The 14,046-nt window shown below is 34.1% G+C and overlaps 1 protein-coding gene across 1 annotated transcript; it reads right to left on the bottom strand.

The window, feature by feature from the left end:
- Positions 1-4,268: 4,268 nt before the first annotated feature.
- On the bottom strand, positions 4,269-13,705 carry LOC105167760 (potassium channel SKOR). The gene is made up of 13 exons (XM_088883979.1): positions 13,096-13,705; positions 8,191-8,415; positions 8,044-8,107; positions 7,447-7,786; positions 6,943-7,238; positions 6,706-6,786; positions 6,528-6,626; positions 6,172-6,393; positions 5,912-6,100; positions 5,604-5,679; positions 5,225-5,519; positions 4,970-5,091; positions 4,269-4,681 (listed from the first exon to the last, which is right to left on the bottom strand). The coding sequence occupies exons 1-13, from the start codon at positions 13,362-13,364 to the stop codon at positions 4,440-4,442; spliced, it is 2,520 nt and encodes an 839-aa protein (XP_088740105.1). The 5' UTR covers positions 13,365-13,705; the 3' UTR covers positions 4,269-4,439.
- Positions 13,706-14,046: the final 341 nt, after the last annotated feature.

Here is a 14,046-nt window from a genome sequence, read left to right as displayed (position 1 = left end):
TTTCAATAGAACCATTAGGATTAAATTTTACTGTAAAGCCACTTGCATCCAATGGCCCTTTTGTTTGGAGGTAATTCTGTAATCTTCCAAGTTTTGTTCTTTTCAAGAGCCCTGATTTCATCCTTCATGGCCTTCCTCCATTCTGGTAGTTTTTTGAGCTTCTGTGAAATCTTTAGGTTCCTGCATGTTAGTGAGTATCTTCACAAAACAGTTGTGTACAGTAGTCATGTGATAATTATTTGGATCATCAGTTTTATAACACTCATAGTCTCTCATCCACATAGGTTTGTTGGACACCCTGCTAGATCTTCTAGGGGCAACATTCTCTATTTCAGATTCTTGATTCAAGTTGGTGGTCACAGGGTTTGGTTCATCATGGTTTTCATCCTCATCAAGTTCAGTGACAGTGGGAAGGGGACATATCAATTCTTCATTGTTTTCAACTGATTCTTTGTAAGGGAAGGTCTTTTCATAAAAAATTATGTCCCTACTTATATGTATTTTCCCTGTGTCTATATCCATCACTTTATAGCCTTTTATTCCAGAAACATATCCTAGAAAAAAACATTTCAATGCTCTAGGCTGGAACTTTCTTTTATGAGGAGATACATTGGAAATGAAGCACAGACAACCAAATACCCGGATGTGGTGATATGCAGGTTTTCTGTTATAAAGTAACTCATAGCGGGATTTCCAATTTAATCCTTGTGCAGGGAGTCTATTGATAAGATAAGTAGCCATTAATAAAGCCTCAGTCCAAAATTTTGAAGGAAGACTAGCTTGAAACATCAAGGATCTAGCAATCTTTAAAAGGTGTTGGTGTTTTCTTTCAACAACACCATTTTGTTGAGGTGTATGTATACAAGTTCTTTGATGTATTATGCCCATTTTATGAAGGAAATCATGGCATTCTTTATTAATAAACTCTATCGCATTATCCGTTCTTATTTGTTTTATTTTGACATCAAACTGTATTGATATCATGTTAAATTGTTCTAATTTTGACAGAGTTCGTGATTTATGAAGCATCATATATGTCAGTACTCCTACTAAAATCATCCACGATTGTGAGCATGTATTCATAGTTATTAACAGCATAATTTTTGTATGGACCCCATACATCTATGTGAATCAATTCAAACACAGATTGAGATTTGCATTCACTTAAAGGAAATGGAGTTCTATTTTGCTTAGCTAAGGGGCATATCTCACATTCAATATGTTCAATGGCCTTATTATTACAGAGGTTCATGTGCTTTAGAACACTTAAGCTAGTGTGTCCTAGTCTATTGTGCCACAATGCTTCATCACAATCACTATTACATTTGTTCATACAGCAGACATCTGCAGACATTCTTCCTTCATTGGGTGACATGTCCAATCTAGGTCTGTTTTGGGTGTGAGCTTGTTTTCCTTTCTCTAACACATATAATCTTCCTTGCTGTCTACCTAGGGCAATCACTTCTCTAGTCCGAGGGTCCTGCACAACGCAACATTGATCCGTAAAAAATGCACACTAAGTCCATTGTCTTTGCATAACTTGCTAACAGAGAGTAAATTATGGTTAAATGCAGTCACATACAGAACTTGTTTTAAGATAATGTTTTTAGTAAGGTGTACTTCTCCTGATATAGTAACTTGATGACTAAATCCATTTGGAAGCTTAACATAAACTTCATTATCAAGATTGTAAAAAAACTTTTAAAACCAGTAAGAGAGGTACACATGTGGGCTGAGGCCCCACTATCTATGATCCACATATCAATGGTAGAAATTGTATCTGCATAACCTTGAAAATTTGAGAAGTTTGAACTTATATGGCTACTGGTTTGATCTTGCATTGCTTTTATCACTTCTTTTTTCACTAATTCAGAAATCCTTCTGTGAGTGTCAACATTGTAGGAAGTTTGTAGGTTGTGTACATCTTGTTCAGTTCTTGCATTCATGACCCTGGGGTTCAGTGTTCTGGTGGTTGGTTTCTTCTGTTTAGAAATAGCTTTGTACCATTCCGGGTACCTAATCAACTCAAAACATCCTTCTTTAAGATGTCCTCTCTTCTTACAGTAGTCACATAGTAGTTGCCTTTTATCCATTTGTGACCCTTTCTTGAAGTTGCCCCTTGTGTTAGTTTGCTTTCTTGGTTCAAAGATTTGGGCAGCCATGACTCCTTCTTTTTCTATATCAGCTATTCCTGAAATAACTTGTCTCTGTTTCTCAAATCTATGTACCATAGAATATGCTTTTACAGCAGTTGGCAGCGGATCCATTAGTAGAATTTGATTTCTCGCGTGGTCGTATGCGTCACTAAGTCCCATTAGGAACTTGATTAATTGGTAGGAGGCTGCTTTATCAGCCAGTTTCTTACTAGTGCCACATGAACACACAGGTAGTGGGTCCAAAGTTTCTAGTTAAATGTAAAGTAGCCAGCAACACTCATGTGATTCTGGGAAATGGATGCGATTTCCCTCTGAATTTGATAAAGCAGAGGGCCATTACTCTCCCCAAATCTCATTTCAAGTTCAACCCATAAATCCCTGGCCGGATCAGCATGTAAGAATGCCTCTGCAATCTCTTTTGAAATAGAACTTAAAACCCAAGAATACACCATATAATCATTCTTCTTCCAATTTTCCAAAGCTTCTTTGTCATCCATTGGTTTTTGGTAAGTTCCATCAATATAGCCTAGTTTCTGTTTGGCACCAATGGCTATCTTGATGGATCTTGCCCATGTAAGGTAGTTATTACCATCCAAAGGTGCTGATACAAGAAGCATTCAAGGTTGGTCATTGTTCTGGAACTTCTCGTTGATGGAATCTACTGGGGCCTTTTCCTCCATGATCACTGTATGTGTTGTTTCTTGATATCTTGATTTCAGGAATCAAACGGATGGGCAGACTGGATGTGTTATTTCAGAGCTTTAACCTACTCTGATGCCATGTTGAAAATGAATTTGGAAATACATGAAAACGGGAACAACTGAATTTTGGAACAGAGTGTGCTCAAAACTGGAAAAAACTGAATGTAAAAGAAGGCAATTTTCTATGTATATTTCTCTATATCTCGTGTTGAGAGGGAAGGCTGAAATAGCCTTATATACATGATTAACCCAACTAACTTACCTAACCTCTAAAGTGCTAAAGAACATAACCAGTAAAAGTCGTCTTTGTATACAGCACTAATAAACAGAAAATTAAAACACTAACGGCTACTGGTTCCAATCTTTCTTCTCAGATGAATGAGCATCTTCTCAGTTGCAATCATCTCTCAATTTTATCAAAAGTTGATCAAGCCGATGTTTATAAGGGTTTAAAATAATCATTTGTCAATTTATTGTTAAAAGTAAATTGAAAATAGTGGATTTGTTTTTGATTTTGGTCCCACGCTCAGGCCAATTCGCATATATACGTGTGGGACCAAACTTGGAAACAGGTCCACTTATGGGATCAAAAATATAATTTACCCTTATCTTAAATGTATTGACTAACGGAAAGAGCAACTATCGTTATCAATTGGATGGAAATCCCTCAATGGTCCTCAAATTGGAAAAAAAAAAAAAAACTACATATCGAACTCAATGTGCAAATTGGTCTGAATATGGGACCTAAATTGGAACAGGTCTACTTATGGGACCAAAAATGTAATTTACCCATAAAATTATAACAATTAAACTACTTTTTCAACGATACATAACACAAACACATACTATCTAAGGAAATAGCTCTCATGAGAAATAAGTTAAGTGTAGGTAGGAGTGTTTCTTTGTCATTGTTGCCTTGCTGCATGTTCAGGTGGAGGGTAAAGGTTTCATCCGGCTGTCTCATCATACCATTCTTGCCCCTCTGCTCCCGTTATATCTACTTGTCGTGGAGTCTCAACATCTTTTAGTCTTTTATTTTAATTTGTGGTTTTGTTTGGTATCTGCACAGTTCCTGCTTCTATGTGTGCTATTAGTGGGGTGAATAGCAATTTATCTCCCTAAAATATTGAAAATGAGTATATTATCCCCTATGAAAAAAAATATAACAATTTATACCCCTATACTTTTTAAAATGAAGCAATTTACCTTCTTATATAGGGAGGTAGATTGCTTTATTTTAAAAATCATAAGGGGTACATTGTTATATTTTAAAAAATACAGGAAGGTAAAACACTATTTGTTTTTTCATAAGGAGGTAATTTACTCGTTTGCAATATCAAAAGGGGGTTGCTTGCATTTTTTTTACTACTCGACACTATGCACTAATCCTAGGATGGAGAAGACCGATAAGTTGTTAGCAAACGTTCTTTTCTTGCTTTTAATCGTAGATATGAGCTATCATAGCACAAGTGACATTAACAAAATCGGGTTCCTCCCAATTGTGCAGCTGAAGACACACAGATACAACGAAGTGGAACTATATTGAGCTACAAGAAGAGTTCTCCGTAGCTAGCTCGAAACCTCAATCGGTTTCGTTGATCATATACAGTCTCTGCCCATCCGTGATCATGTCGACATCAAAAATTTTACCCCCATCTTCTGACAAAATGCAGGATCCGTTTGGCGATTCCAGTTGGTCCGATGCTGCTTTTATCAGCTCGTCAATGGTGTTAGGAACCCACATTACGATGCCGTGTTTTCTACCCTCTTTGGGATCCCATGGATGGAATGGAAACACGGTGCACTTCTTTGTGTGTTTTCTATCTGTTACAGAAACCATGAGTTTCGAAGTTGACAAACGTATTGACAACAAAAAAGAGCATATCAACCACAAAGATTGTGGTGAATTACTTGTATTCATGTGCTTGCAATGAGAGTGATTGTTAGAATAAAACATTGAGAAAACATAATCACAAACACTTTGTAAGTTTATTTTCGAAATAATACTTAGCATCTTATAACCTTCAAAAGTATTTGATAAGATGTACGAACTTATAAGACTTTCTAAATAAATTTAGTCAAATATTCGGAGAATTTTGGAGTTTAAAGTACCTGTGACCTCTTGAGAGCATTCAGGATATTCGGATAATTGAGCCTTTTTTGCCTCTTCTAAAAGTCTAATCATATTTTTGTTTCCGCACAATCTACCTTCATCCAGTGGAGTATTTCCCCATCTGAAAAAATTATACATAGCCAGATAACATCTTAGTTGAAGTATAAGAGAGAGAGAGAGAGAGAGAGAGGGGGGTATTGTAAGTATCACTCAGACACTGCTGGCTCTTGAGATGCCATTTTGAGTGCAAATACCTGTCCTTTGAGAAGACACTGGCTCCAGCTTCTACAAGCAACTTCGCCATCAAATATAATCCTTGCGATGCTGCTAAATGAAGAGGGGTTCGATGATCATAGTCTTTCGAATTTGGATCAATTCCATTGGCTAACACCCGTCTGAGCAAATCCGTGTCACCTTTGGAGACCACTGTGCATAAGTAAGCACCAGGGTTATCAATCTTCAGTAAGGCCCCTTCTCTCGAAAGCAATGAAGCAACTCTGTCATGTCCGCTCTTGATGGCCTCAAGTAACGGCGTGTTGCCAAAATTATCTGTTCAGAAGAGCACCGGCCATAAGCTCCTTTTTATGTTTATGAACTCTCAAGTTGAATATGATTTCAAGCAAAGCATGTTACCTTCGGCATTGATGTCCACGCCTTCTTGTATAAGGAAAAGAGTAACATCTTCGTATCCTCTTGATGCAGCAAGATGCTGTGGAAAAAATAGCGTAGTGTATTATGGCTATCTCTGTATTAGTTTGGTCAGCAAAATGAATCTCACTATTTCTTCAAAGATAACTCAGACAAGATTGAAGTGACATCTGTACAGAAAACGGGCGCTAGTTGATGAATTATCACCCATTGGCTATTTAAACTAAGTGTGTTCAGTTTCCATATCAAATATTAAATGACAGAGGATAGATTTTAAGCTGTTGAATCCATACCAAGGCCGATCTTCCATCGTAATCCTTCTTGTTGGGATCAGCTCCAGATCGGATCAGGCTTTTCAGCTGATATAAGTCCCCGTAATAAGCTGCACTGTTCACTCTCAAAGCAAGCTCAGCCTCTTGTTTCCCGATATGGAATGTAATATCTGACTCCAGTTGCTTCACACGAAGATTAGACTCTTTCCCCTGTCACAAATTATTCTATTAGATGCACTGCTCTTTGCACAGGCTTATAGAATAGTAGAGTCTGTGATCACCTCCAACAAGTTAGTCAAGACTTTGCGGCCATCGTGAAAATATATCTCTAGAATGTTGGAGAAAGATTGTTTATCGATCCGCAGGAGTCTGCATAGTTCACAAACACGAACTGTGTATGGCTGAGGAATGTTGCAAAGAATTGAAATCTCCCCGAATAAGCTGTTGGGCTCAAGAAGCGACACTGTATCTTCTGATCCGTCTGCCGCAATGCCAACCTCCTCCTGCAAAGACATAGCAGATATCAATTAATCCTGTATTTAAAAGGAAAAATAACGGTAGTTTCTACGTCAAATCTTAAGCAAAAATCATGGCTAACAATTATAGTTAGCGGTTGTAGGCCATTTAAGTTTCGTACCAGAACACCGTGACAAACAAAGTAGAGTTGATCTACGACGTTTCCCTGTTCCATTATTACTTCTCCAGGTAGAAAGAATTCCTCGTGCACCCGAGTCACCTTCATGGAAAATGTATGTTAGCAAATGCTCATCAGCTCAAAAGCAACAGCATCTGCTCTCATAAAGATTGAAACTTACGATTTGATTGATAAATTCTGAGGAGCAACCATTGAAAAGAGGAACGTTCTCGACATATGACTTATACAAAGTCTGAGATATCTGCAAGAAGTGAATGACTTTATCACTGAAAAAGTTCAATTTAGATACACGCAAAAGGAAACAAGTTAGCCAAAATCCATATATACACACACTTTACGGTATATATTTGAAAAAATTAACTTCAGTTTGCAACACACATGGTTTTTAGCTTCTTACCTTGGCACGAATGGATATTGGAATATCTTGGAGAACGGAAGCATCAGTGTAGCTGCTTTCGTATTGCAAACGCAAGTGCCCTTTTATTTGATTACGAAGATTCTTTCCCAGCCTGTTTCTGTTCATATATTTTATAAGATCAGTCATTTTGTCCCGGTATCTTTCTGTTTTCGACCCTTTCACAATCAGTGCCGTCATGTTACCAATCAGATATGCACCAAGAATCATGTCAAAAGAGACATAAATCATAATGAATATCATTTCCCTCAGATTCACTGCGTGTATATCTCCATAACCTGGACAAGAACATGCCATGCAGGATGATATAAGTCCAAACACTGTAGAAGACTCAATTATAGTGTTGTTTTCTTGAATAGTTTTCCACCTTAAATGAACTTGATGGTTATTGCGTAAAACTGAAATTGCCAACTTCATGGACGAACCAAAACTACACGCTAAAAATTTAGAACAAACTAAGCTTGTTTTTGTAAGAGTAGGACTCACCGACAGTAGCCATGGTGACAATAGCGAAGTACATAGAAGTCGTGTATCGTTTCCAAATATCAATCTCTCTGAAGTGCGCATAACTATAGTCCCCCAGTTTCAAACTCCCGATCCACGTGTACCCTTCTTTCTCTTCAGGCAGAGTAGTAGCTAAATAGTAGAAAATGCAAGCCGCTGTATGCGTGCAGTAGAGCTCAACAGCAATGAGTTTTACTATCCTTGTAAAGAGATAATTGATCCTGATATCCTTTTCCATCCTCTGGAAGAAGGCTGTAACTTTACGAACCCGAGTCAACCTGATCCACAGAAGATACCTCACCTCTTCTTTCTCTCCAACTGCCTAATTAACATGTTAATTTTCAGAACACCTGAATCAGCCTAATGACACAGGAAAGATACTTCAAAATACTAATGTATATCATCATCATGAGTGAGTTCAGACACAGTTTTCTGGTGTCCGTTCTAAATATTTCATTCAATGATGTAAATATTAGCAATCCCGCTTAGTAAACTTACTTCATTTCCTTAAATTTAAAAGAAAAGATCCAAAGCGAATATAATATTTTAACAACGATTGAGGGGATCAGAGAGCCAGACCTTATAGATAATATCCCATGGCATGCAACCTAGAAGGTCAGGTAAAAAATGAGACTTCAGATACCTGCAGAGACGAAACAAATGAACGATGAACATGCAACAACATAACGCTGCAATTTCACTTATCGTGTAAACGAAATGACTGACCGGAGGGCGATGAGGTTACGGTTGTAGACCATTTTGTAGGAATGGCTATCTCTGTAAGTCACAAAGAATTGCAAGATAATGTCCAGGAGGAAAGCCACTTGACCTGCAATGTCTAAAAAGAACAGGTTCTTGGGCAGTCCCCTGAAGAATCCAAACTCCATTGGAGTAAAGAATGACGAATAAATTGCCCATATCAGTATGAACTTCTCCCATGCTCTGTACCACCTGCATTTTTCCTTCAAGAATCAAGATGGTAGTACTATGATGTTTCCGAAACTTGTAAGATGTTCATAATCACAATTTCGTAATCAGTATGATCAAAATTTAAGTAATTTATTAAGATTTTATAAATAAGTTCTAACTCTTTACTTTTTTCTTAATGAGCATTATAACCTTCTAATATCTTACCTTTTATCCCGTAAGTTTGTCCGTAAAAATTTTACAGGATACTTTTCAACATCTTATTAGATATTTTGAACAACTTATAGGCTCACCGGTTTCTTAATGTTTCAATTAGTAAAGGTAAAAATGAAAACAAACGAGCCCTTACTCATTATTAAATTTTAAAAAAAAACAAAAACACTGAATATCACAAAGAAATAAAAGGCAAAAAGCCCCTAACCTCAACTGAATAATTAATAATTCCTACAAAATGATGATGGGAATATTAATTTTCTTTTTTTTTTTATTTGGAGGGAATATTAATTAGCAACTTGGAAAACAGTCAATCTTATACCTTTGTTTTTCAGTCACCGACTTTTGGACAGTCCAAATATTGCAATAACATCCCATGTGATGTATTAATTTTGCTGCCCAATTTGTGTTTCAAACCAATTACAGAGGAAGGTCCCAACTAATAGTCCAATATTTATAGACAGATAATTATTATGCTCGATTCTTATTCAAATTAAATTTAATAGAATCAAATTAAATATTACTGATCATTTTTTTTAATTATATATCAATCACATGATAAGTGGTCTAACGAGATCTAACCGGAAGTAAATCCCCCTCCCACAAGCTCCATTTTCTATTGTATCTAGCCACATCTTGATTTTTATTTTTATATTTTTTCCATTTTTAAGAGAAAAGAAGGTAAATGCAAAGCAGTCTGAATTTTTTATTTTAAAAATATTCGAATAAAATGCAATTTACCCCTGTTATATGTGCAATGAGTAAAAAAAAATTAGCAAATTACCTTCCTGTGTTTTGAAAAATTAAACAAATCCCCCCCCCCCCCCGATCAAACCATTGATGGGGAGGTAATTTACTTAATTTTCTAAAACCTAGGGACAATTTGCTATTTTATTTTTTTCACGAAGCGATTTTTTACTCATTTCTGATATCATAGCGGGATAAAACGTATTTTTTAAATAAATATTCACATATACGAATTGTATATATATTTAGTAAAAAAAATGTATATAGACATATATATGAATATCTCCTTAAAATCCAAAGTGTTGAAACTATCATGAGGGGAGTAACACTATATATAGTATGTAAACATTGAAGTGGGGTTTTTCATTACACACACTTTTTTGCAGGATATCAAGAAGACAAGACAACAGCCACTTAAAGGTAGTAATAGTCCAAAACAAGCCATCATCACCATTTTCCCAACAAAGAAAATTAAACCCAAAGCAAAATGAACACCCCAATACTAAAAAAGATAAATTACAGACACGCCTCTTAAAATTAAGTTAAAAATTATACCAACGCTCTCTATCTTTTATAAAATTACAAACACGCCTCTGATGAAGCGTTATGTAATTTCAGAGAAGATATATTTGTAAATTTTTTTTGTATTAGTCAAAGTCTGCTCGTGAATTGGAGATATACTGGTAATTATAAAAGAAATTCTGACTCGGATTGTGTTTGGACGAACTTGAGTCAATTATACGATAAGTGCAATGCACTTGTGGTACGATTGGTGTGTAATTTAGAAAAAATTATCAATTACATGATAAGTATATATTAGTTTGATTCGATTTACTTTGAAAAAAAAATTCGTAATTATAATTATTATCTCAAAAATATAGTTATAAATTAACAAAGGGCTATTGTAGTTTTACAATCAGATATAATCTCAAGAAGTGTCGTTGATGTAATTTTACCCTTATATTTGCTAAGCAAATTCTTGCAGCCTTATGACACTGAGTCACTGACACTTTGACAAAACTTTAGAACCCGTTTGGTTGTGTTTTTAATGAGATTTTTTTCACTTTTCATTATTTGGGTAGTTGGAATTTTGTTTGGTCAAGTCATTTTCATTGAGAATGCATTCTTATTCTAATTCTCAATTTCTTGAAACTATAGATCACATAGGTTTGTCATACTTGTCTTATCTTGTCAGCATGTCTTTTCTTGTTTCAAATCAATTAAAATTGTTTCAAATGGCAAGACTCATTTTGATTATTTTATAATTTCACATATTCAATTAATTTGGTCATTTGTCACATCAAAAATACATATACCTATATTCAACATTCTCATACCCATATATCTATATTTGAAAATAAATTCTCAATTTTCGCTCAAAAATCAATAAAGCATTTTTACATATTTCCAATTATTAAAAACTGAAAATAAAAACACAATCATACGGGCTCTTAGTTTCTATGTTTATCATAAGAGGGACAATGACCATGAAGTAGTTGTTACAACGTTATCATCCACCACAATTATTATCATTTTCATGTTCTTCCATGTGCAACCCCTAAAATAAAACATTACTATTAATTATGATTTTATTATCCCCAAAAAGAAATATTACTATTAGTTACGATTTTATTGATTATACATTAAAGTTGTGATAGATAATTATTATTAATTATAAAACTTAATTTATTCATTATAAAAAACTATTTTTGTTATGATTTTAGTTATTATAAAATATTAGCCACACTCGTAAAAATCATGATAAATAATTGTTGCATGATTGTGGTCAATTACTTTTTATTTAGGTTAATAATTTTCAACCATGGGTTAATATTATAATTCTTGCAATAAACCTATTTTTTTTTCTATTCTTCATAGAAGAATTTGGTACTTTAAAGAAAATTACAATAATCAGGATGGTCATCATAAAAAATATCAGGAAAAATTAAAAAAAATAAAAAGATTATATTTGGATTTCTAATTAATAATTCAGATTAAATATTCTAATTGCTTGGACATGTTTTCAAAAATTAAAATAAAAAAACTTCTTATTTAACACACGACTGGAGCTGTCAAGAAATAGAAAGAGTGATAACTATAATAAAACATTTAATTCAAAAAATTATATATTAATTTTTATTTTTTTATAAATATAATTCATTACGATATTCAATAATTCGAATACATCAATAATAGTATATTAAACTATATATATATAAAGGGTGAACAACAATTTATCCCCCTATGATATTGAAAATTAACATATTACCTCCCTATGAAAAAAATATAGCAATTTACCCCCCTATACTTTTTAAAATGAAGCAATTTACCTCCCTGTATAAGGAAGTAAATTGCTTCATTTTAAAAATCATAAGGAATTAAATTGTTGTATTTTAAAAAATATAGGGAGGTAAATCGCTATTTGTTTTCTCATAAGGGGGAAATTTGCTCATTTACAATATCACAAAGGAGGTTGCTTGTATTTTTCCTTATATATAAATATCAAAATGTAAAAACTTAAAAAATATTATAATAAAATTTATCCACACATATATAAAAATCAAATCCCTAATCTTTTTATAAATTAAAAAGCAATCATTTACCTCAGTGTCAACTCATGTATCCGAATCAACACCTGAGACGTATCAAAAGTCTATTCGTAAGTTCCACGCGCCAGGACACTTATCATTAGTTCTTGGCTGTACTCTACTGTCCATCATATATTACATTTTTCTCACTAAAAATGACGTTGCAAGAATGGTCAATTTTCAGCCACCAAAAATAAGGGTCAAAAGTCAAACAAAGGCTTGGCTTATGTACACCAACTCCACCCACAAATACATTCTCACCACGTGTCCCCCCACCATATTTGGCGGGAACAACGCTCCCTCCCTCACCATCCTCATCCTCAGCAGAAACTCTTGCGTGTTCCCATCGAATAACTTATATTAATTTAAAAAAAGAAAAAATACACTAAATTATACTATCTATTATACCAAAAAAATAATATATTAATATTATTTACTGATTCACATTTCAACTAATTATATAAAAATATTTTTATAACCATTACGTGATCAGTCGTTCTACTTATATTATTGTATTAAGAGGTGTAAGAATATATATATATATATATATATTTAAAGATAAGTATTTCTCAATTTATTACTAAAAATAAATCAAAAAATGATTTTATGGCATCTATTTTTAATTTAAATTAAATTATTTTAAACTACAACAATTATAAACAACTCTATATTAATTTTCAATATTTATTAATTATATATAAATATTAAGATTTTTATTTTCAGACGTCATGAACTCGTTATGCAACGGTTGTTAGTTATGATTTTTTAAAGGTGGCTAAAATATTTGATAATAGTTATTTATTGCTGGTTTTTTAGCTGTAGTTGTTAATATTGTAGTTAATAATAATTCTTTTTTGTGCGACTTCAATTTTCTTTCATTTTTTTTCAAACATGTACTATTTAATTTTCAATTTTCTCTATAAATTTTTCCCACTACAAAAACTAAAGCTACTGCCAACAGTTTATTTGATTTGATTTCTTCTGGTGAAAATTTTTTATACTAAGAATGGTTGAATTACATAAATAAATATATTTTCAGCCCATCATCACAGGTAAAACCCAAAATGCACTCTTCATCCATATATATATGTATATATAGGTGTATGTATATGTAGAGAGCTAGAGACAATAACCACATGTATGTATAGGTTGTTACCTGTTATCAGGGTGAATGAACAAGCCTTGCGAGAGATCTTTGAGGCCGTCGATGACGGTCTGTCTGCTGAACCGGCGGCGAGCCGAGTCGATCAGCCCCAACTCGTTCTCTATCAGCGTGAACCGGCTCCCCCGAGACGACTTAATTCTCTCCCGCAGATCCTCCACCATGTACTCCTCGCCGCCGTTGACGCCATTCAAACTGCTCTCTTCGCCATTCGCACTGCTCTCATCCGTATTCCTGAACGACGATTTCTTGAAAGATCCCATTTTTCTTTAATTTCCTTTTTTTTTTTTTAATTTTTGAAATATGTATCTATATATATATACACATATATGTGTGTGTGTGTGTGTGTGTGTGAAGTTGCTATTTTTGGTGGTGGAAAGTTGGAGATTTGTGGGGGGAGAGAATATAGGGATGAGATTTGAAATGAGAGGAAGAAGAGCGGAGAAAATGTGAGGAAAAAGTGGGATTGAATGAGAAATAGTCGTGTTATTGGGTTTCACGAGAAAGGGAGAAGGAAAGCGCTGTTGAAAATGGCTGTCGTCGAAATATATGGCTGAGACGGACAGTCAGAAAATGAGGGTATTTATAGACAGCTCAGAAGGTTTTTCCCACGCAGAAATCTGTGTGTGTGTGTGTCCGTCTGCGTATTGTATAAACAGGTGATAAGGGTCACACAGAAAGTCGTGCTATTACTATATTATTAATTTTCAATTATTTTTTTTCCCAATAAATTAAGGGTGGGGTTGGATGCATATGTGTCCTCATAGCTTTTAATTAAGGTAAATTATATTAATACAAACATTTTGTGCTATTTGTTAAATTATAGAGTAAATTTCAATAGGGTTAAGTGAGATTGATATAATTATAAATATTTTATTATTATTTTGAAAATTGTCGACTCCTCACTAATTTCAAGAGTCGTATAATAATTAGTCAAGTTCGTTA

This window comes from Sesamum indicum, linkage group LG8 (genome assembly GCF_026168435.1).
Source record: "Sesamum indicum cultivar Baizhima isolate 11 linkage group LG8, ASM2616843v1, whole genome shotgun sequence".
Classification (NCBI taxonomy): Eukaryota; Viridiplantae; Streptophyta; class Magnoliopsida; order Lamiales; family Pedaliaceae; genus Sesamum; species Sesamum indicum.
This window is presented reverse-complemented; position numbering and strand designations above follow the sequence as displayed.